Source organism: Taudactylus pleione, unplaced genomic scaffold (assembly GCF_031769625.1).
Source record: "Taudactylus pleione unplaced genomic scaffold, aTauple2 ptg000711l, whole genome shotgun sequence".
Lineage (NCBI taxonomy): Eukaryota > Metazoa > Chordata > Amphibia > Anura > Myobatrachidae > Taudactylus > Taudactylus pleione.
In genome coordinates this window covers 7,899,902-7,925,631 of record NW_028285113.1, presented here as the reverse complement: position 1 = coordinate 7,925,631, position 25,730 = coordinate 7,899,902, and the positions used below count along the sequence as shown (strand labels likewise).

At 44.3% G+C, this 25,730-nt stretch overlaps 1 protein-coding gene across 2 annotated transcripts in view; it reads right to left on the bottom strand.

Moving 5' to 3' along the window:
* The window catches only part of DYNC2H1 (dynein cytoplasmic 2 heavy chain 1), a 480,449-nt gene that overhangs the window by 192,843 nt on the left and 261,876 nt on the right, over positions 1-25,730 (bottom strand). For both annotated transcript variants that reach the window (XM_088456705.1, XM_088456706.1), the window contains 3 exons: positions 24,224-24,301; positions 9,862-9,993; positions 5,071-5,143 (listed from right to left, as the gene is read on the bottom strand). In XM_088456705.1, the coding sequence (XP_088312831.1) occupies positions 5,071-5,143; positions 9,862-9,993; positions 24,224-24,301 (283 nt within the window). The remainder of the gene's footprint in view (positions 1-5,070; positions 5,144-9,861; positions 9,994-24,223; positions 24,302-25,730) is intronic.

Genomic DNA, 25,730 nt, shown 5'->3' with positions numbered 1-25,730 from the left:
CAGCGCTCCAGAGCTCTGGCTACCCAACATACGGCCATAGCCGGTCTGGATGCCCCCCCCCCCCCCCCCCGCGAGGGAATAAATGGACTTTAGGCAGATCTCCCTTACGGTCCGTAACATCCTTCAAGGAGGACATGGGCAATGTGGCACTTCGGACTAGGCGTGTCACATGAGAATCCACCTGTGGAGGGGATTCCCACTTAGAAAAATAATTGTCCGCATACGGGTAAGCCACCGCTAAGCGTCTTTGAGGCTGATACCATTTACCAGGGTGTTTCCACGCCTCCTCTAAATGGTCTACTAACTGACCCGAAAGAGGAAACACTGTGGCATCATCCTTAAAAAAGGCATATTTGGACTTGGACACCGGAGGATCATCATCCTCAATAACTAAAGCTGTGCGGACTGCCCGAATAAGGCCAGGAATATAAACTTTGGACTTAGCGCCCTACTCTTTAGTACGGAGAGGTTCTTGGTCAGATAGATCCAGAATCTCACCATCATTGGACGTCACGTCGTCATCCTCATAAGGAGCGGACAGAGACGCCACCGGCCGCTTATGTGGTCGCAACACAGACTCCCCTTGTAACACGTCTGACAAATGCTGTACAGAACTTGTCAGTGAATTAACCCACGCAGGCTCCTGAGAGACCTGGGGAGGGGAAATAGGGAGACTGTGTGGTACCATCAGTTGTCTCGGGAAACCCTGCATGGGTGACGACACCACTGATTGCGGGGACAATCCCATCTGTGAAAGCGCAGGTTGCGGAGCTAACTGGCCCACTAGGGTTGTAAGCGCTTTGGCGAAACAAGCCCAGGGCGGTTCCTGTACCGGAGCCGTGACAGTAATTGGCCGCGCCAATAAATAACATTGCCGACATAGCCCCTCTGCGTTACCCTCCCCCTCAGCTATTAGTACTTTGCACGTAGTACACAGAAGCTGGAGAGGAAAATCACTCTCAGACATGATTGCAAGTTTGTGACCCCTCTCACTGATACGCGTTAGTATAGTGAGAGAACCGCCCTGCAATCACCGCACCGCAAGGGCTTTAGCAGAAGAAGAGCAGGGACAGTGAAAAGGCTAACAGTAGAAAGTGAAAGTACAGGCAGCAGACGCTAGCAGCAGTCACATACAATGCAAAGAAATTAATCCTTGCACCATCAACGCTGATCCTCAACTACGCAGACACAAAGCCTGGTAGGACACAGCGCTGCATACACAGACCTGTTTCAACGGAGGAGAGGTATGCCGGGGGACCCAGACCGCGATGCCACCGATCAGCAGCTTCCAGCAGCGTTCACCATGCTTCTGCAAAGATGGCCACCGAGGAGCAGAGAGGAGGCCGGCCTGGGGGAGGAGCGCTGCCACAGGGCCAATCGGCAGGTGCAGAGAGGGCTGTGTGCAGCGGAGGAGGCGCTGGCTGTGTACAGGGAAGGCGCACTCTCCTGGCATGCAATTTACCCCTGGGATGCCGCAGCGCTACCGCTCAGCTGCGGTCCGCTGTCCCAGGGGGGTAGTGGAAGCGCAGGTTGGTTACCTAGCTCCACGCTGCAGCCAGTCCCCAGGGAGCCCCCTGCCTGGGGACTCTGGACCATGTGTTCAGCAGGGACCCACCGCGGGACCCCGCTGCTTACCTGCTGCCCCCTTGAATCCGGCCATGGTCCAAAACATCTGGAGTCACCGCTAGCTGTGACCCCCAGATGCTTACCAGCATCCCCGGATCAGTACCGGCGTTCTGGTACCGGTGGGGGTGTAGGGAAGACAGCATGGACGTCAGTAGTGACTGTCCATGCTGTACTTCCAGATGGGCAGCCACAGCTGCCGCGAAGAAAACTTCAGGGGCTATCCTTAGCCCCTCTCTAAAAAGGTGCTCAACTCCGAGCCGGGCACCAACGTAACTGAGATGCCTTGGCTCGGGGACGGGGTATAGGAAGGGGACCCTAGTGCATCCTGGGAGGCTGAAAACTTAACTCTATGGTGCCCGATGCCTGACGTCATCACCTATACCCCAAGGTATCCTGTGGAACCCTATGGACCCTGATGTAGAAATTGCTTTATATCTTTTTTAATACAAAAAATTTAAAAAAATCTGACATTTTTGAACATTTAAAGCTTTAAAATATTTTTCTTTGGGACGGTAATATACTTTTATTATGTTACCCAATATTTTTTTAGGGGGGGTACAGGCTGATTTCCGATATTTATTCTTCCACGGGTTTTCGCGTTACGAATTACCACAACAATTTTTATCAATTGGATAGCACTGGAATCTGAACCCTAACCTTCCTCTACTGTAGCCTCACCCTAACCTCCTACTAGTGCCTAACCTTAACCCTCTCCTCCTGTAGCCTAACCCTAACCTCCCATCCTGTAGCCTCACCCTTTACCCCCTACTAGTGTCTAACCTTAACCCTCTCCTCCTGTAGCCTAACCCTAACCTTCCATCCTGTAGCCTCACCCTAACCTTCTACTAGTGCTTAACCTTAAACCTCTTCTCCTGTAGCCTAACCTTAACTTCTCAAGCTTAGCCTAACCCTAACCTCCCATCCTGTAGCCTCACCCTAACCTCCTATTAGTGCCTAACCTTAACCCTCTCCTCCTGTAGCCTAACCTTAACCTCTCCCTAGTGCTTAACCCTAACCCTCCCCTCCTGTAGCCTAACCTTAACCTCTCCCTAGTGCCTAACCCTCCCCTCCTGTAGCCTAAGCGTAACACCCTCCTGTAGCCTAACCTTAACCTTCTGCTTCGTGTACTGTTGACATTTCACTCATTCAGTGCTGACATGGTTATTGTCAATGCCGACATAGTGACTGCATCCCATTACAGTAATATACTGCTATATCAATCATAGACCCTTAGATATGGAAATGCAAATCAGCCCCAGTGTGTTTACAATTAGCACACTCGCGGCAGCCGCGACTAATGCCATGGCCGATGGTCTTCCTACTGAGATGCCCGCCAGCTGCCACGCTAATCCGCCGCTGTGCTTATTAAGGCTCAACATTGAAGATTGCACCGGACTAATGGAGGCGCAGAATCTCTGTGTGAACATGGCCGCTGGTGTCAGTGCAACTGCGTCTTTACCACCCAGAAACGCCAGCTGAAATCCACTGTTCTGTGCCTTAAAGCGATAACCCTCGGGATGCATTGCTCAGTGCGGCTAGGACGCATGGGCAGGCTGAAAGCATCAGCCGCTTGCGTCTGACATCGACACCACGTCCACCTCTGAATCAGGCCCTCCATGCTTTTAACCACTTAACTGACAATTTTTTGTTTTGTCAAAACTGCACAGAAATTTACTTTTTTTTATTTATTTGATTAAGTTTATACAGTACTTTTAAAAACATATTTACATTTATAGTGGGGGCATCTTTCTTGCCCAAAATGTGCATCTTATATGCATAAATAAAAGTACATAGCTGGCATACACTGATCAGGTTGGTGTGCGACATTTGCACATCTGTATGCGACTGATCTGTGTAAATAAGACTTCGATACGAGCGGCTGTGCAGATTATCGTCACGTCAAGTTCCTTTGTGCCTCCTCTGAGACTTTGTACAGGTGTAAAACCAATTCCTGTGCCATAAAAGTCGTAGATTAGTGTCTCTGGTACTCTTTGAGCGTGTTTTTACTGCGTCTGCGATGTGCAAGACTTCAAGAAAAATACCTCTCGGAGCAGCTCAGTCGCACCGGGAATTGCGTGCCATATGGCGTACGGACAACCAATAAGGGAGGACACATCTGTATATTATCTTTTAATGGCTGCTTCCAGCAAAATGGGCCCATTAATTATGGTATTTGCAATGCCATCTGGGCATGGTATTACCGCCCATGATCACATGTAAGATGTGACCATAGCGCCGGGATGTATCATCGGGCACCCGCAGAGACAGGGTGCCCGATGATACATTCCGGGCACATCGCCCCTACACATGCGTGGGGGCCATTGCCGGGGGAGGGTCCCTATGGAGCAGTATCCCGGTAAGTTTTGCAATGTGTAGCCCAATCAGATGGCGGTAGCTGTGGGGACAATATGCTTCGCATTTCGGAAGTTGGTAAATTTGGCAGCATCGCGGCTTCTAGCAGGAATGGAGGGATAGCAGCAGGTATCTGAGATATCGGCTGCGGTCCCTCCTTCATACATGGGGACGATAGTAAATATTTGCGGTTACCTCCTGAAAATGTGCGTTTTCGGGGAATAAGACACAAATCTTTAATGATAAATGCTATGTCACAAAGCATACGTCATCTCAGGTTGGTTCTGCAAACATGACAGAGTTCAGTGTACACCAATGGCCATACAATAAAGCTCCTGTGGGATGTGGTGGAACGGGGGAGATTCGCAGCATGAATGTGCAGTCAACAAATCTGCAGCAACTGTGTGATGCCATCATGTCACCATGAATTGGGAATGATTCCATAACTTACAGGTGTTATCCTCTTAGTGGAGAGCTGTAAAACGAATGACAAAACACCATAGACTACTGGTGAGCAGGGGCGCTAAATGGAGGGGGGGGGGGGAGCGGGTACTAATTACCCGGGCATGCTGGAGGGGCCCAGTGCCGCCCCCCTCCCTCACGTCATAGCAGCCTAGCACAGACAGCAGCCGCAGCAGTCTGATGAGGGCTTACAGTGTCCCCCTCCCCAGCGCACTGCACAGCTACAAAAATGTTTTGTTTGTTTTTTTACCCTAAGGGGACATGGTCACACCTCCCGCGATTAGGCCACGTCCCCTTCCCCCGGGGCCCGGCTCTTAACGCCCCTGCTGGTAAGGTATTTGCACAAGCTACAAGAGTCAGTGAAATGAATGGATGGATTTATTACATAGGACAGTATTCTGTGAGCAGGAAGTGAGACTGGCCCACATTGTGCATAACTGACCAAGTAGGGGAAGTTCTCAATTATATTGCTCAATCACTACACAGTTTGTGGCTCAACCCAAACATTTAACATGTAATCAGTTTGAATAGATAACACTGGACAAATTTCTGACAGATCAGATTGTGACACGTTTAGCTACAATCAAACCAATCTAATAATGGTAATACAGGTCAATCCATGAAACTTACCCAGAGTCCTGCATGCAAATAGCGCCATAGCACTCTGAAGTCTGTCTGGCCGAATTGCTTGTACCACTAGCACCTAGGACATTAGAAAACAAAGAATGCTTTATTTTGTAGTAAATTATAGAATGTATTATTATGTACTGTGCAAACACAACCTTCTTTCTCTACATACTTCCAGTTATTATTGTGAAGAGGTGGACCGTGTTGAACTAGATCAGGGGTGGCCAACCAGTCAGAGGCAAAGAGCCAAAAAATATCTGTGGTCAAGTTAAAGAGCCAATCATATATGGGGTGTGGCCTAACTGTCACAAGGCCACACCCCATATTTGTGCGCATGCCTTTGGTATGACATTCGCAGGAGCATGACCTTGTGTTACACCCCCATTTTTAGTCACACTGGGAGCGAGTCCAGCACATTGAAAATACACAATTTACATAAAGTTCCTAATATAATATATTCACTGTTGAAGTAAAAGAAAAAGCCAGAGCCATAGAGAAAACATTGAAATAGCCACGTTCACATAAAATCAACAGAAACAAGCCAGATCCACATAAAATCAACAGAAACAAGCCAGATCCACATGAAATACACATCCACATAAAATACATAATGAAATCCAGAACCACATAAAATACATTGGGAAGCCAGTGCCCATTGTGCTGTGCCCCATATGCAGTGCCCCCTTGTAGTTGTGGCCCTTATGCAATGCCCCCAGTAGTTGTGGCCCTTATGCAATGACCCCTATAGTTGTGCCCATTAGGCAATGCCCCCAGTGGTTGTGGCCCTTATGCAATGCCCCCTGTACCTGTGCCCATTATGCAATGTCCCCAGTAGTTATGCCCTTTCTGCAGTGCCCCCTGTAGCTGTGCCCATTATGCTGTGCCCCCTGTAGTTGTGGCCCTTATTCAATGCCCCCCTGTAGCTGTGCCTATTATGCAATACCCCCAGTAGTTGTGCTCCTTGCCCCTCCTTGATTTGCTTATATATTATACATATCATTATTCCCACTCTGGAGTTTGGAGTTTAAGAGCAAAAATGATATCTAATTGGTTACAGAATACGTTCCCCAATACATCTATCCTCTGTGTGCTACAAGTCGTGTTACACATAACGTGTGACTCGGTAGCGCTGAGCGCCTTTTCGTGTGACTTATTCCCTTAAAATGCATCTTATTCGCAAAATGGTGCAAATAGGACGCACAAGCAGATTATGCTACAGTAAGTCCCCTCATTTATTATAGGAAACTCATAAAAACCAGAGATCTTTTAAATAAATAAACAGCAACATGTCCTCTTTTAATATGTGATTTCATTGCATGCATATTTATTCCTGGGATCCAACACAAATCAATGCTCATACATAGAAGAGACAAAACTCATCAAAATGAACCAACAATAAAATATTGCATTGTTGTGCTAGTAATAGAAGACCCCAAACTTGGTCCATGGTAACTCATAGGGAGATTAAACCCTGCCCCTGGTGGCTATAGTGCATCTGGAAAGTATTCACAGTGCTTCACTTTTTCCACATTTTGTTATGTTACAGCCTTATTCCAAAATGGAATAAATTCATTTTTGTCCTCAAAATTCTACACACAATACCCCATAATGACAACGTGTAAAGTTTTTTTTAGATTTTTGCAAATTGAATAAAAAAACAACAACTTAATGGGGGGCATCCACTAGACGATAAAGTTGAACGATTGAACGATAATGATAAAATCGTTCGATAATCATTCAAACATCGTTTGCAAATCGTGCAGTAATTGTTTCTAACGATGTACGATGCGCGCTCCCGCTGGTCGTTTGATCGTCTCCTCCATCGACTGAACATGCAGGTCAATTTCACTTGATTGCTTACAAATCGTTTACACATCGTTTACACATCGTTCACGCTGAACGATCAAACGATGAACCACTATCTGCCCACTATAGCTGAAAGCTCTCAATCACAGATTCAAACAACATAGTTTATCGTTAGATCTTTTGCAAATCGTTTGCAAATCTTTTGCAAATTGTTCAGAGTGGAAGATCAAATTTCAGGGGAAACTTCAAGGGAAAATCGTTAAGAGGTTGGACAGGGATAAAATCGTCTAGTGGATGCCCCCCATAAGGTTCATACACACGTAACGTAACCAACGATTTTCTGTCAGATTTTCCCTTGAAAAAGTGAACGATTTTTTGAAGTGTAATGAACGATTTTTACAACGATGAATGAAAAATGCTCATTCCCTTAATGAAAATCGTTATGTTGGACAGTCTGAAATGGACAATGAACTACAAACGGGAGCGTGCTTGAACGATTATCGGCCATCGTTATAACGATTTTTTGGACGATTGAATGTTAAATCGTTCAAAAAAATCGTTACGTGTGTATGCACCTTAAGAAATCACATGTACATAAGTATTCAAAGCCTTTCTCATGAAGCTCAAAATTGAGCTCAGGTGCATTCTGTTTCCACTGATCATCCTTGAGATGTTCCTACAGCTTAATTGGAGTCCACCTGTGGTAAATTCAGTTGATTGGACATGATTTTGAAAGTTATACACCTGTCGGTTTGCAGTCGGGAAGCTGGCGGACCTAATTCCGACAACCGGCTTCCTGACTGCAACTAGGGCGTACCAGGAGAGTGCACCGATTAATTTGATATGTGACACGTGTGTATCAGTGTGCGACTGGGTCTGAATACGAAGCACAACGGTACTTAGCGAGGCAAAAAGCAGCGGCCGCTGTATGGCAGCACTTTGTACAGGTGCACACATATATACAAGCGTCGCATATCAAATTAATCAGCACAGTCTGCTGGTACGTCCTAGTCACATCGCATCTTCGGCAACATGGCACAGAAAATACACCCTGCGAGTCCCTGTCTGGCTCCCTGAGAGGGGCTGTTTGGTGCGACTGCAGGAACGATGTATGTGGACACATTTGTACATCTTTGTGCGACTGAGTCTGAATCTGTATAAAAAGGGCTCTGATCCCAGCAGCTGCAGCTTCTCCTCGCGCAGAGTTCCGTATGTAATCTGCGCCTTTGCATGAGTGTAACCTATTCCTGTGCAGTTAAATGTGCAGCCCAGCGTCCTTGGTACACTGCGAGCGGCTTTTTGCTGCATCTGTGATGCCACAGAGACAGAAAGTTGAAAGGAAAATACAGTACACTATCGATCTCGGAGTGACTCGCACCGGGCATCTCACGCCAAATGGCGCCAAGACGCTCGGTGTATGAGGACACGGCTTGTACCACACTTTCCTTTCATTAAAATCTAAAATAAATATAAAAAAAATATGAACTGAAAGTATTGCAGCACCACAACTAGCGCATCTAGATATATCTGTGTTATTCGCAATCTGTCAGTGATTTGTTTCTGTTTATCTAACCCTCATTAGTATATCATTTATACAAAAAACCCCAATCATTTCCCATACAGACCTAAAGAAAAAAAAACCTGTACATGTGGAGTCTCTAGAACGAATCAGGAACTGGCCCAGTAATTACAGACTTTAGATGGAATCGGAGAAATGATGAATGTCTGGCCACCATGCGAGCTACACTGCGCCAGAGACACGATAAGAAAGAGACTAACTGGATCTTCCTTTTTTTTTTTTCTTCTGTACTCATCATATATTCCTGAAGGTTAAATATATGGCTGGTGTTACACTATGTGAAATCGGAATGCAAAAACACTTGGGTTCTGATTAAGGAGACAAGTTTCCAGTAGTCAGCAGAACTCTAGACTTCCTCTATCAAGCTACTATATAACAGATGAAGCAGTGGTTCAGTGCTCAAGTGTGCTCACTTGCAAATCAGAAATATACTGAAGATTTTGAATACATTTCAAGAGCCCGATCTTAGTGACCTTGGTCGCTTCACATTTCTGTATCCACCGTATTAAAGACAGTAGCTTGACCGAACAGGAAAATTGTGTACAGTAATGATACAGTAGTTATATGTGCAATATTCAATAACAGTTCATTTACAGAACTACGTGGAGGAGTGGGTATTATGTATCCGATGATACTGTGATTTCTGTTATACAAATTTTGTTGCAATGTTGTTACTTTCAGGTTTAATGCAGGACTGTAACTAGGGTAGTGTGACCAGTGCCATGGTACAGGGCACGGCAGGGCAGGGGGCGTTGTTTGGGCCCTTCAAATTTGTGTTTATTATCATTCTCACTTGTAGCTTCCTCTTATTTTATCCCCAGTATCTCCTGGCCTCCCTTATCTCTTCCCTGGCCCTTCTCATGAGGCCATTGCCCTTTTCTGGGTGTTATCTCCCTATTTAAAAAATAGGGGGGGGGCACCAATGCTCTTTCTGGCAAAGGGCACCAAAAAGTCTAGCTATGGCTCTGGCCCAATGTATATAATAAAAAAAAATTGGTGGACTGTATAAACCACCAGTTATTTTGCATTCCATGAACTCTTCTTCAAAGTGATTATCCCATGCCGGGAACCCTGGAAAGCCCTGCCATTCAACAAACAAGATGCACCTAAGTTCACCCTTAATCTTTTTGGCCAGATACTGATGGAGACCATCAGTCACTGGGTCCAATATCAGTTATTCCGGAGCATGCAAAGCCCATTAATCGGTCCCATGACTGAGCCAGATGTTTATAACAGTGTGTATGTAGATATAATAACCCTACAGGCAATATTATGAAATGTAAAAGAATAAAACAATGAAGAGAGAACTTACCGGTCCTGCTGAACGTCTACTTTCAAGCGAGCAATGGACAGTTTAATAAGTAAGAGGATAGTTTATTATGTGCATGCTATCCTTAATAACAAATTACCTGTTGGAATAAGGACAGTTTCTTGGCAATGGCTGCGGGGAATTCCTGCTCGCACACTGTGCTCTTTGAGAAATGATTCCACAGATTTGAATCTTCCAGACTAAGGCTCAGATACAGGGGCGGAAGAGAAGTCTGCAAGATAAAACACTTGGTTGAAATGTAAGTTGCTGTATGCAGGTCTATTATTATTTATTTATTTATTTATTAACAGTTTCTGATATAGCGCAACAAATTCCGTCGCGCTTTACAATTTGAATTAACATTATACTGGGTTGTAAAAGACATGCATACATAAAAGACATTTATAAGGGTAAGAGGGCCCTGCTCGCAAGCTTACAATCTATAGGGCAATCGGTGTTGATTCACAAGGATAGGTGCTACATATTTTAAATTGGTCCAGCCCGATTGCAGATGTTCTTGGTGGGCTGTATAATTCAATCACATTGGAAAGTTGGCCTAGGGTTAGGAGGATGTTAAATTGAAGACAGAAGATCTGATGGGTGTTTACTATAAGAAGAGAGTTAGATAGGGAGCTATAAAAAGATTAGGTGGGCGGTCCTGGAATCTGATAAGCTTGTCTGAAGAGGTGAGTTTTCAGAGAACGCTTGAATGTTTGGAAACTAGTGGAAAGTCTTATTGTGCGTGGGAGGGCATTCCACAGGGTGGGTGCAGCCCGAAAAAAGTCCTGTAACCGTGCATGGGAACAAGTAATGCGCGGGGATGAGAGACGCAGATCTTGTGCAGAGCGGAGATGTCGGGATGGAAGATATTTTGAGATAAGTGAAGAGATGTATGTTGGTGTGGTTTGGTTAATAGCTTTATGTGTGAGTGTAAGTATTTTAAATTGAATACGGTAGAAGACCGGCAGCCAATGGAGGGACTGACAGAGTGGATCAGCAGACACTGAACGTTTGGTGAGAAAGATCAACCTCGCAGCTTCATTCAAATTGGATTGTAGTGGGGAGAGCCTGTTTTTGGGAAGACCAATAAGGAGACTATTGCAATAGTCAATGCGGGAAATTATGAGTGCATGTATTAGAGTTTTTGTAGTGTCTTGCGTAAGATATGGTCGAATTTTTTCTATGTTTTTTAGATGTATGTAACAGGATTTAGAGACAGATTGAATATGGGGAACAAAAGACAGTTCAGAGTCAAGGATGACACCTAGGCAGTGAGCTTGTGGGGTGGGGTTGATTGTCAAGTTGTCAACGGTAATAGAGATGTCAGGTTGGTAACTACTACTGGCCGGTGGAAATATAATTAATTCTGTTTTAGTAATATTAAGTTTGAGGTGGCGAGATGCCATCCAAGATGAAATGGCAGAGAGACAAGCAGTGACACGGACCAGCACAGATGGTGACAAATCTGGGGAGGATAGGTAGATTTGAGTATCATCCGCATACATATGATATTGAAAACCAAAAGAGCTGATTAATTTGCCAAGAGAGGTGGTATATATTGAGAAAAGCAGAGGACCTAATATTGAACCTTGTGGTAGAGGTAACGAAGTGGAGGTAGAATCAGAAAAGCGAACAGTGAAAGAGTGATTAGATAGGTAGGATGAGAACCAAGAAAGGGCTGTGTCTTGAAGACCTAGGGATTGTACTGTTTGTATGAGAAGAGAGTGGTCAACAGTGTCAAAGGCAGCAGAGAGATCTAGAAGAATTAGAAGTGAATAATGGCCTTTAGCCTTGGCAGTGACCAGATCATTTACTACCTTAGTTAGTGCTGTCTCAGTGGAGTGTTGGGAACGAAAGCCTGACTGAAGTGGATCCAATAAGTTGTGGGTGTTAAGAAAGTGTGTGAGGCAAGTGTAGGCAAGTCTCTCCAGTAGCTTGGAGGGGCAAGGGAGCTTGGAGATGGGACGGTAATTTGAGAGAGTTAGGGGTAGAATTTAGTTTTTTTCAAAATGGGAGTGATCACTGCATGCTTGAACAGTGATGGAAATATACCAGTAGAGAAAGAGAGATTACAGATTTTAGTTAAGTGTGGAATGAGCACAGGAGAGAGAGCGTTACTGATTTGTGAGGGTATAGGATCAAGAGGAGAGGTAGTAGAGTAGGAGGATGAGAAGAGTGTAGCTACTTCATAGGGTCTAATGATTAGGAAGTTTTGGCTTTTGCAGAAAAGGCTGATCTTTTTTTGTGTATTGTGAGCTGTAACGAAGGGCCTGATCCACTACCAATCGCAACTGTGATTACGCACGCCATCGGCTGATTGCTGCGTACTGCGCATGCATCGCAGAGCACGTGCGCGAACCGGCCACTGCGATCAGGACTCCAATTGCAGTGACCACGCAGACCCACCGCAGTGTGATTGAGAGGGAGTGCAGTTTGTGGGAGTTGACGGGGTGGTGGTCGGCAAAACGTAGGCGTGCCAGGGAGTTTGAACGCTGTTGCATGGGCATGCATAAAGTATTCACTGCGATTCCGTACGCAGCCTGAGGAGTCATAGCGTGCGATGAAGTTAGCAATTCCTGAGTAAGGTCAGAGCTTGTGCAAGTGTACGTGAGGCTGCGATGGTACTCCATGGTACCGACGGTTTCGCAGTCTTGTTAAGGATTACGGATATGTGTAAGGTAAAGTGGGAGTCCTTATGTTGTGCTACAATGGCCTAGCGATCGCAATGGATTAGCATACTATCACAGTGAGACTGCGCACGTAATCACTATTGCAATGGCAGTTGCGATCCATAATGAATCAGGCCCTAAGATACGCTTATAATGCTATACTTATTATTATCCTTTTTTTATATGGCGCCACAAGTGTTCCGCAGCGCCTTACATAGTACATAGAACTAATAGGTGAACAAGAAACAAGTAACTTACAGTACATTACAGTGCAGGACAAGGACACAACTTATATACATTGCTGCAATAGTGATTAAAGCACTCACAATAAGCAGCCGGGAGTTGGCAGTCCTGTGTTAGGTGCAGTAATGGGGAGTAGAGAGTAGAAGAAAATGTAAAGAGAAGCACATGAGGGAAGAGATCCCTGCTCATGAGAGCTTACATTCTAAGGGGAGGGGCAGACAGACAGGCGTGACACAGAAGGGGAAGATAGGAAGGAAAGAGCATGAGGTGGGTTAGGATGAATGCTGTAAGGCCTTGATGAAGTAGTTGGTCTTGAGAGCCTGTTTGAAGATCTGTAGAGAGGTGGAGAGCCTGATAGGGAGAGCATTCCAAAGGTAGGGAGCAGCACGGGCAAAATCTCGGATGCGGGAGTGGGAGGAAGTAATCAGTTGGCAAGAGAGGCGGCATGCATTAGTTGAGCGAAGTGGACGGGCAGGAGTGTGAAGGGAGAGAAGGTCAGAAATGTATGCGGGAGAGGATTTGGTGAGGGCTTTGTAGGCGAATGTAAGAACCTTGAATTGGCATCTGAAGGGGAAGGGGAGCCAGTGTAGGGCTTGAAGGAGAGGGGAGGCAGATGTAAAACGTCTGGAGAGGAAGATGAGCCGAGCAGCAGCATTGAGAACCGATTGTAGTGGAGAGAGGTGAGAGACTGGGAGGCCAGCTAGGAGAAGGTTACAGTAGTCCAATCTGGATATGACCAGTGAGTGGATGAGGGTACTTATGCACTTTACCCCAATTTGTTTCTGTGTGTGGATGCTTCAGGTGTGATGTTCGCATCACCCAGTGCACATATTCCAAGAACATAAAAACAGTGCCCAGTTGGAATGGCTTCCAGACTGTCCTTTAGAAAGAAAGGGCCTATTACATGTGTCCTGTGAGGGCTTAGAGTTAGCGCCACAAACAGCACAGGTGTGGAGCATGATTGGCTGTTCTTTGTGATTGCTAACAATAAGTTGTGGCTGGTGGGGGAATGGTCACTCCATGTTATAAGTGCAGTCTGATAAGATTTGGCAGGATCCACCCAAGAACTGCCGGGAAGTGCGTCACTGGCAGCTGCAGCAGCTCATAATGACGAGGCGGCCTGGGCACAGTTAAAAAAAATTATAATTTCTGCATAAAAAAAACTAATAAACAATAACTTTTCTCAAAAAGGACTCAAAGTGCTTTATATATGCACAAAATAAACCATATTATATATCATCTTGGGGGCACTACAATGGTTAAAGTGGGTGAATACAAAGTACAAGGTAGAATATACTGCAGAAAAATCAATTCCTCTGATCCCTTCTTAACCATGAAAGAACCAGGTGTGGCAGCCATCTTGTGTGCACTACATAAGTTATAATGGGTGGGGGATAGGCAATGTGTGGAGACATTAAAATAACTAACACACACACACACACACACACACACACACACACACACACACACACACACACACACACACCCCCCCCCCCCCCCCAAGTTTACTTGGGCAATAAAAACCTTTTCAGCTCCAAATAAACTAAAACCGTTCTAGAAGGAAAGGTAATATTTTTTGTGGGAAAAATAACATCCCTAGGCCGAGAGGACATAAATGTTTAATTTGGAATAACCTATGATATTTACCTGTCCCTGTATGTGAGCAAAAACTGAATAGTGCTTTCATAAATAATAAAAAATAAGAATATGTGTTAAAAATAAGCACTATACAGATGTGTATTCATACATCTAGCCTCAGTATGCCATGCAGCAAGACTTGCCTGGCATGAGGGAGCCGCCAGATCCCAAGTTACTCTTCTAGTATTGGGCGTCGTCTTTTGCTGAAAGTGCTCAGTCGCAATGCGCACAATCAGACTGTACTGATTAATGTGATATGTGACACCTGTATATCTGTGTGCTCCTGAGTCTGTATATGGGAGACTGCGATGTATAATGTGATATGTGACACCTGTATATCTGTGTGCTCCTGAGTCTGTATATGGGAGACTGTGCTGAGTAATGTGATATGTGACACCTGTACATCTGTGTGCTCCTGAGTCTGTATATGGGAGACTGCGCTGTATAATGTGATATGTGACACCTGTATATCTGTGTGCTCCTGAGTCTGTATATGGGAGACTGTGCTGAGTAATGTGATATGTGACACCTGTATATCTGTGTGCTCCTGAGTCTGTATATGGGAGACTGTGCTGAGTAATGTGATATGTGACACCTGTATATCTGTGTGTGACTGAGCCTGTATATGGGAGACTGTACTGAGTAATGTGATATGTGACACCTGTATATCTGTGTGCACCTGAGCCTGTATATGGGAGACTGTACTGAGTAATGTGATATGTGACACCTGTATATCTGTGTGCTCCTGAGTCTGTATATGGGAGACTGTACTGAGTAATGTGATATGTGACACCTGTATATCTGTGTGTGACTGAGCCTGTATATGGGAGACTGTGCTGAGTAATGTGATATGTGACACCTGTATATCTGTGTGTGACTGAGCCTGTATATGGGAGACTGTGCTGAGTAATGTGATATGTGACACCTGTATATCTGTGTGTGACTGAGCCTGTATATGGGAGACTGTGCAGAGTAATGTGATATGTGACACCTGTATATCTGTGTGCTCCTGAGTCTGTATATGGGAGACTGTGCTGAGTAATGTGATATGTGACACCTGTATATCTGTGTGTGACTGAGTCTGTATATGGGAGACTGTGCTGAGTAATGTGATATGTGACACCTGTATATCTGTGTGTGACTGAGCCTGTATATGGGAGACTGTGCTGAGTAATGTGATATGTGACACCTGTATATCTGTGTGCTCCTGAGCCTGTATATGGGAGACTGTGCTGAGTAATGTGATATGTGACACCTGTATATCTGTGTGTGACTGAGCCTGTATATGGGAGACTGTGCTGAGTAATGTGATATGTGACACCTGTATATCTGTGTGTGACTGAGCCTGTATATGGGAGACTGTACTGAGTAATGTGATATGTGACACCTGTATATCTGTGTGCACCTGAGCCTGTATATGGGAGACTGTGCTGAGTAATGTGATATGTGACACCTGTATATCTGTGTGTGACTGAGCCTGTATATGGGAGACTGTGCTGAGTAATGTGATATGTGACACCTGTATATCTGTGTGTGACTGAGCCTGTATATGGGAGACTGTACTGAGTAATGTGATACCTGTATATCTGTGTGTGACTGAGCCTGTATATGGGAGACTGTGCTGAGTAATGTGATATGAGACACCTGTATATCTGTGTGTGACTGAGCCTGTATATGGGAGACTGTGCTGAGTAATGTGATATGAGACACCTGTATATCTGTGTGTGACTGAGCCTGTATATGGGAGACTGTGCTGAGTTATGTGATATGTGACACCTGTATATCTGTGTGTGACTGAGCCTGTATATGGGAGACTGTGCTGAGTTATGTGATATGTGACACCTGTATATCTGTGTGTGACTGAGCCTGTATATGGGAGACTGTGCTGAGTAATGTGACACCTGTATATCTGTGTGTGACTGAGCCTGTATATGGGAGACTGCGCTGAGTAATGTAATATGTGACACCTGTATATCTGTGTGCTCCTGAGTCTGTATATGGGAGACTGTGCTGAGTAATGTGATATGTGACACCTGTATATCTGTGTGTGACTGAGCCTGTATATGGGAGACTGTGCTGAGTAATGTGATATGTGACACCTGTATATCTGTGTGCTCCTGAGTCTGTATATGGGAGACTGTACTGAGTAATGTGATACCTGTATATCTGTGTGTGACTGACCCTGTATATGGGAGACTGTGCTGAGTAATGTGATACGTGACACCTGTATATCTGTGTGTGACTGAGCCTGTATATGGGAGACTGTGCTGAGTAATGTGATATGTGACACCTGTATATCTGTGTGCACCTGAGCCTGTATATGGGAGACTGTGCTGAGTAATGTGATATGTGACACCTGTATATCTGTGTGCACCTGAGCCTGTATATGGGAGACTGTACTGAGTAATGTGATATGTGACACCTGTATATCTGTGTGCACCTGAGCCTGTATATGGGAGACTGTACTGAGTAATGTGATATGTGACACCTGTATATCTGTGTGCACCTGAGCCTGTATATGGGAGACTGTACTGAGTAATGTGATATGTGACACCTGTATATCTGTGTGCACCTGAGCCTGTATATGGGAGACTGTACTGAGTAATGTGATATGTGACACCTGTATATCTGTGTGCTCCTGAGCCTGTATATGGGAGACTGCGCTGAGTAATGTAATATGTGACACCTGTATATCTGCGTGCTCCTGAGTCTGTATATAGGAGACTGTGCTGAGTAATGTGATATGTGACACCTGTATATCTGTGTGTGACTGAGCCTGTATATGGGAGACTGTACTGAGTAATGTGATATGTGACACCTGTATATCTGTGTGCACCTGAGCCTGTATATGGGAGACTGTGCTGAGTAATGTGATATGTGACACCAGTATATCTGTGTGTGACTGAGCCTGTATATGGGAGACTGCACTGATTAATGTGATATGTGACAACTGTAGATCTGTGTGCACCTGAGCCTGTATATGGGAGACTGTGCTGAGTAATGTGATATGTGACACCTGTATATCTGTGTGCACCTGAGCCTGTATATGGGAGACTGTACTGAGTAATGTGATATGTGACACCTGTATATCTGTGTGCACCTGAGCCTGTATATGGGAGACTGTACTGAGTAATGTGATATGTGACACCTGTATATCTGTGTGCACCTGAGCCTGTATATGCGAGACTGTGCTGAGTAATGTGATATGTGACACCAGTATATCTGTGTGTGACTGAGCCTGTATATGGGAGACTGTACTGAGTAATGTGATATGTGACACCTGTATATCTGTGTGTGACTGAGCCTGTATATGGGAGACTGTGCTGAGTTATGTGATATGTGACACCTGTATATCTGTGTGTGACTGAGCCTGTATATGGGAGACTGTGCTGAGTTATGTGATATGTGACACCTGTATATCTGTGTGTGACTGAGCCTGTATATGGGAGACTGTGCTGAGTAATGTGATATGTGACACCTGTATATCTGTGTGCTCCTGAGTCTGTATATGGGAGACTGTACTGAGTAATGTGATACCTGTATATCTGTGTGTGACTGAGCCTGTATATGGGAGACTGTGCTGAGTAATGTGATATGTGACACCTGTATATCTGTGTGTGACTGAGCCTGTATATGGGAGACTGTGCTGAGTTATGTGATATGTGACACCTGTATATCTGTGTGTGACTGAGCCTGTATATGGGAGACTGTGCTGAGTAATGTGATATGTGACACCTGTATATCTGTGTGTGACTGAGCCTGTATATGGGAGACTGTGCTGAGTTATGTGATATGTGACACCTGTATATCTGTGTGCTCCTGAGTCTGTATATGGGAGACTGTACTGAGTAATGTGACACCTGTATATCTGTGTGTGACTGAGCCTGTATATGGGAGACTGTGCTGAGTTATGTGATATGTGACACCTGTATATCTGTGTGTGACTGAGCCTGTATATGGGAGACTGTGCTGAGTTATGTGATATGTGACACCTGTATATCTGTGTGCTCCTGAGTCTGTATATGGGAGACTGTACTGAGTAATGTGACACCTGTATATCTGTGTGTGACTGAGCCTGTATATGGGAGACTGTGCTGAGTTATGTGATATGTGACACCTGTATATCTGTGTGTGATTGAGCCTGTATATGGGAGACTGTGCTGAGTAATGTGATATGTGACACCTGTATATCTGTGTGCTCCTGAGTCTGTATATGGGAGACTGTGCTGAGTTATGTGATATGTGACACCTGTATATCTGTGTGTGACTGAGCCTGTATATGGGAGACTGTGCTGAGTTATGTGATATGTGACACCTGTATATCTGTGTGCTCCTGAGTCTGTATATGGGAGACTGTGCTGAGTTATGTGATATGTGACACCTGTATATCTGTGTGTGACTGAGCCTGTATATGGGAGACTGTGCTGAGTTATGTGATATGTGACACCTGTATATCTGTGTGTGACTGAGCCTGTATATGGGAGACTGTGCTGAGTAATGTGATATGTGACACCTGTATATCTGTGTGCTCCTGAGTCTGTATATGGGAGACTGTGCTGAGTTATGTGATATGTGACACCTGTATATCTGTGTGTGACTGAGCCTGTATATGGGAGACTGTGCTGAGTTATGTGATATGTGACACCTGTATATCTGTGTGCACCTGAGCCTGTATATTGAAGCACAACAGAGCTTGGAGTGAAAAAGCTGCAGCAGCTACATTGTAGCACTTCATATACAGGTTCAGAGACTCAGTGGCACACTGATATAAAAGTGTTGCATATCAAATTACTCAGCACAGTCTGCTTGTGTGTCCTAGTCACATCGCAGTGCGACTTAGATGCATTTTCTGCAACAAAAAAAAAGAAAAGAAGCCTGGCGCTAGCAGTGTCTTACGGGACCTGACCCGGCAACAGGGGCTTTTTAGCACGACTAGCAAAGATATATTAGGACACATCTGTAGTTTTCTTCTAGTGAAATCTCCATTTTACTGTGCAGTCAGTAACTCTTTCAAGAGTTTTGCCTTTTACAGATAGAGGTGTCCTCATACACCTAGCCTCAATACACCATGCACTGCAAGACACCTTTGCGCTAGTGTGCCGCCAGGTCCTGCGCAAATCGTCTTTTTCAACAAAAAATGTGTCCATGGGTCATATTCAATCAGCCGCGATAAGCCATTTTTGACGGTGACATAATTTCACGTGTCAAGAGTAAAAGAAGAAAAAAGAAAACGCTCTTTTTTTGGAGGCACTCTATTTCTAGATTATATCAAACGATAATGCTAAAAATTAACTTTTATTAAGTACGTATTAAAATAATATTCTTGGATGTAAAACTATTATTCATACACCCTAATAGTTCAAAAGACTACTGAGGGTAGTAGGCAATCAAAAACATGAATCAGACAAAACATATAATTTAAAAGTAATATCACAGAAATATTACAAAATACTCACAGATATAGACACATATATAAATGGCAGTGTGAGCTTCTGCTAATATATATGGATATAGATTACAATGGTGAAAAAACCTGATTAAATGATCCCGTCATTAATCACGGCACAGATAAATAATCAGCCAATAATTAATTATGCTAAATTTTTAAACATCAATCAGGTAATGCAGTACAATGACCAAATAATGAAATAATGGCACAGTGGCCACTATTACTTTACTTACTTTTTGATATCATTGCACATGTGATCTGCGCTTCCCACCATTCCCCAAAACCTGTGGTATGTGGGTGGCAGCAACGCAGATCCCGAATTTTGTGCTATGTTATCTGTAAATACTTTTCTATTGTCTATATCTGTGAGTATTTTGTAATATTTCTGTGATATTACTTATAAATTATATGTTTTGTCTGATTCATGTTTTTGATTGCCTACTACCCTCAGTAGTCTTTTGAACTATTAGGGTGTATGAATAATAGGTTTACATCCAATAATGTTATTTTAATACATACTTAATAAAAGTTAACTTTTAGCATTATCGTTTGATATAATCTATAAATAGAGTGCCTCCAAAAAAAGAGTTTTCTTTTTTCTTCCTTTTCTCTTGACACGTAAAATTACACTCTCTAGGAGAGCACCTCCACATGAGATATATATAATTTTTGTGTACCCATTATTGGGTTTCATCATGACAATCGTGGACTGTTTGACATCATTTACTTATCCTTATTTATATTAAAATCCTGTGCTCAAATTATACTTTCCCATTTTCCCTTTCCCCTGGTTTATTATTTGGTGACATCATTTTGCCAGACGAAACTTATCCCCGTATTCAATTCCAAAGACTTTTCGCCGGTGCAGAAAGTCAATGCATTGGAATAAGCAAAAAAGATTCACCTATGAAACTGGTCAAAAAAAAGAGCAGAATTGGGGTTTTGGGGTGCGAACTTGCACAAACCACCCAGCACCCTTGGGACAGTCCCCCTAAAGTAAACTGTGTCAAAAAAAAGACCCCCCAAAAAAAGTACTTTGATTTTGAGGTAAATAAAAAAAAAAAAAACAAAGTTGGGGGACTCCAGGGGGGGGTCCCCAAGTATGCCCCAGGTGTTTTTAAGCATGCAGGTGTTTGCGGCAGGTGGATTTTTTACGTTTTTTTTTAAACTTCACTTTAGCAACTTCAAAATATGCTTGCACCCATTTTCATGTACCCCAAATTTGCTGGGACTACTTATTTATTTACAAAAAAACCTGCTAAATGCTATTCTTCACCACTTCTGCAAAGATGCTAAAGACCAGCTATTGAGAGCATTTAAGCACCCCAAATACCTTCAGCTGGCCTATTCGGGGGTATCCATAGGGATCCCCAATGCCAGTGCATCTTTTGGGGGGGGGGGTGTCAGGCTGATTTTCCCAAGTCTGACAGGACTTTTCGCCAGGTCCGCATTCGCCGGGTTCCGTATTCGCTGATTTTGAATTGAATACAGGGATAAGCGGGGACGAGCGCGATACTTTTCTGCATGCAAAACCAGCGATGACGGCGGAAACTCTGGCATGCAAAGACTCTGGGACTTTTCGAGTCTAAATGAATATGCCCCTTAGTTGGAAATATATGTTACAAACCGCTTCACGAGATGCGCTGATTAATTTGATATGTGACACTTGTATATCTGGGTGTGACGGTCTGTCTGTATACTGATGCTTGGAGTGGTAAAAAGTCGCAGCTGCTGCATTGTAGCACTTAGGCCCTCATTCAGAGCCGTACGCTCTGAGCAGAGCGCACGCTCTGAATGAGGGCCGCCCTCCATAATTATGGAGCGTCCTCCTGGACGCTCGTATAGCTGTGGGTCACCACCCACAGCCTATACGAGCGTGCATTTTGATGGCCGCGATGGTCGTGACTATCGCGACCATCGAAACTGCGAGCCGGAGCCTGCGGTTGAGGTTTTCAACCGCAAGGCCCGGAGTGATTTTGGCTCTATCAGAGCCAAAATCACTCCCACTGACATCACTAGTGATGTCAGTGGGCCGGCTTCTGACGGTAGGCGTTCCCTTGGCAACGCCCCCATCAGGGAGGCACGCCCCCAGCACGCCCACCAAAGGGGGCGTGCTGTCAATCAACATCGACAGCACGCCCCCTTTGATCAGACACAACGAGCGAAGGAAAGTCCTTCGCTCGTCGCGTCTGGCGCATGCGCACGACGGAGCTCCCTCCGTCGTGCGCATGCTCAGTGCAGACCATCGACCCACTTGCGAGCGGACAGCCGCTCGCGAGTGGGTCTGAATCAGGCCCTTAGTCTACAGATTCAGACTTAATCACACACAGATATACAAGTGTTGCATATGATATTAAACAGCGCAGTCTCGTGAATCAGTTTTCCGAAAAAGATGCTTGTCGCAAGCCAAGTGGCACGGGACCTGGTGTGCGCCAAGGAGGACTGTTTGGTGTGACTGCAGCAATAATCTATGATGACACATCTGTAGTGTGGATGAGCCAGTTGTACTGGAAATGCACTTAATTCTGTTTCAATAGGGTGTAGCCAACAGCCAATTTAATATGTATATAACATATGCATTATATATAGTAATAAGATGGGGCAGCAGGTTCCTCTCCTGGGGTAGATGGACACCTCCTAACACACAGCAGCCAGGAATCAGCACACGAGTCCAGGTTTTCGTGCAAGCTAGCTGTAGCTAGTTTTCATTATGCAGTATAAAAACAGAAATAATAAAGAAAAATTCTAGCCCGTCTGGGCACTAACTAAACAACAGATTCCCTCATTCCAAGATGGCAGGGGCTATTGCTCTCACCACAAACATAGGCATATGCACAGTACTTCCGATAAGTAGAACAGTGTCTCTGAACAAGCCTGCCTGCTTGCTCTCCCCAGGTGAGACACTGAGCTATAACCCTGACCCAGCTTATATGAGCCTCTTCCAGGTGCTATCGCTAATCAGCCTGCTCTCAGGCTAAAAGTCCCGAACAGCTGAAATGGCCCTGTGGATGGAGCACTCAGTCACATCCACACCCCAGGACCCTTTATCCGGCTTTTACTAAAAGCCCAAAACTCCAACAAGCAGCACAGACATTTCCTGGGGGTTTCAAAACACATATATCAAGAATCTGGGACACACATATATGCAATCCAGCACTTTTCCAGTGCTTCTATCACAATATATATATTATTGTACAGCCATTACATAGGGAATAAAGCAGATAAAGACAGCTACTGATGATCAGTATATGCATACAGTACCAAGGGGCTGATTCTGAGATGGACATAAATCGTAATGCTAGCAGAATGGGTGGAATCCGGTGACTGCGCATGCGCCAAATCACACTTAAACACACGGATGGAGTTTGCTAGTGCGTACAGGTGGATTCATCTGTTGGCAGACCGCAATATCAATCTAATGTTTGTTTCTGAGCAGCGGCCATGTAAACGCACTGAGCTGATTGGTCATATGGGAGTGTCATGGGCCTGTCAGACGACTTGAGTGCTCATTCGCAGTGTGGGGGTGGAGATGGGACATCCGATTCAGATAGATGGTTTGCACCCAGCATGGTGCAAACCCAATACGAATGACGACAACTGCGGAAGCAAGAACAGTGGGCGGGATAGGCTTTTACATGCGGTCACACGGATTTTAGTATACATAGGCATAATGTAGTAAGCACACATCCATGGCCAGATGGAATATTCCGCAATATGATCAAGGAACAGTGACAGTCATTTAATTTTAAAAGTTCTCCTCATGATACGTTGTTGCTGAGCGTGCAGACAAATACTTACAGTGGATCACAGCCCCTTCTAAACATTTTTTTCTTACACTCAAATTTAACATGTTCTTTGTATAATTAACAAAACAGAATACATTCTGACTGAGGGGGGGGGGGCATGCCAGGGCGCCAAGAAGGGGGGTGGAGGGGTCAGCAGGCAGGTACTAAAACCTGAGCCCAGGCCTAACGGTGGGGCAGCTGCTGAGGGGACATATTTTCCGGCACTGCACATTTTCCATTAGTTCTTTACTGTAGGGGCATGGCCGTGCCCACCGGATTTGGACATGCTCTCCTCAGTACCCAGCACCCACGGCTGTCTCACCGGCCCTGGGGGCATGATCACAATGAGGGCTGCTATGACCTTTATGTCAGGGCTAGATTGGAGTTTTAGTTCAGCCCTGGGAAACAGATTTTAAGTACACAGTGAATTAATTAAGCGATGCATTATTTTAGACTAGTGGTATGAGGGAGAGATAAGAGAATAATAAAAAATGACTTCATCATGGTCACAGTATGTGAACTTATATATATAGAATATAATTGCAGGAAACATGAATAAGCTGAATTCGTTCTCCAGCCTGATATCTCGGCCACCGTTAGGCAGCTGTCACTGTAGGAACTCAGGACTCCTCTGTGAATGAGTCATTTCTCAGTATAAGAAGAAATAGATGAAACTACCTTTAATAAGGCAACTGCCCAAGCTCTTTCCTGCTCAATCCAGGATGGCATCTGATCTCGTAATGACTTTTGAGAATCCTTTAAATAAAGCAAAGTAAGAAAGGTTAGATACAATATGTTCATAGCCTCGTAGGACACCCACCAAACTCTCTTGTATTACGGCACATGATTCATGACCAACAACTGTCTCAATTTTCACAGCACAGTCCTGAATATCGGGGTGTGAAACGGGTGGTGCTTAGAAATGAATGGCTATTGGTAGTTACACAAAGTGCCTAATTCAGAGAGGCAGGTTAATGCATTTGCACAACATAAGGATGCTATTGGAGCAAAACCCACAATGTGGCAGATGCGGATTTGCACCTACTCCTGTTTGTGTAGTGTATCTTGTGTATATTCCCAATGGCACTTACAAAAACAAAAAGGAGTCAATTTCTTTTATGTACTAACGAGACAGGTGTAAAAATAACACCTAACCTTTATTTGTATAACGTCAAATCATATATTGCTTGGTTACTGAGGATTTTACCACCATCTCCTCCTGCTTCCAAACGGCGGCACTTAACCTTCGGGATCAGCCGACACTGCCTTTGTCGGTATGATGACAGTATTAGCAATAATGTTTATATGGCTTATATCCGCCTATGGCTATGCTCTGCATTGTTTTAATTGAATTGTTATGTCTGCACTGTGTCTGATGATGATAATAATAATAAATAATAATATTTAACTGGCAATGCAAAATAGAAAAGTATTATAAGAAATGAGAATAATGTATAATAAATCTTTGCGTATGCTTTTTATCTTTCCTATACTAGAACATTGATAGATATAATGCGATATTAATTGTTCAATACAGCTTATATATACAAAGTCTGAACTTAAAGTATACCTATCTATAACCCATCCTTGCCAACTCTCCCTCATTGTCAGGGAGACTCCCTGAAATAGCAGCAATCTCCCTGACTCCCTGAAGAGTCTACCAATCTCCCTCATTTCATCCTTACCCCTATTATGACACTGTTATATAAAAGAAAAAAACAGATATATACATTCAAATGTGATCATTAGTATAATTTCCCTGCATTGGGTATAAGGCACAATGATCCCTATGGCTACATGTATTTTTTGAGAAGTATCAGTGTGTTTTCATCAACAAGTAGATCTTACTAACTGCTTTGGGGCTCATTTACATGTGGATGTAAATCAATTTTATGACACGCCTCTCAGATGTAGCAGTACACGCCCACTTTACTGCCGCGCTCATAGGTGCTGCTTTCACAATCTCCCTGAAATGCTTTTTCAAATGTAGGCAAGTGTGCTATAACCTACATCGTGAAAGCTGAACCAACATTAATGAATATAACATTTATTGTATTCATTTCCTGGGAATCAGAGACATCACTGAGGCATGAGGCACTGTGCAGCCTAGTGAACTGATTGGTGCAGGCCAGTAACTGGCTGCCTCTCCATGATGTAGATGAAAGGTGCACTTAAGATTTATAGC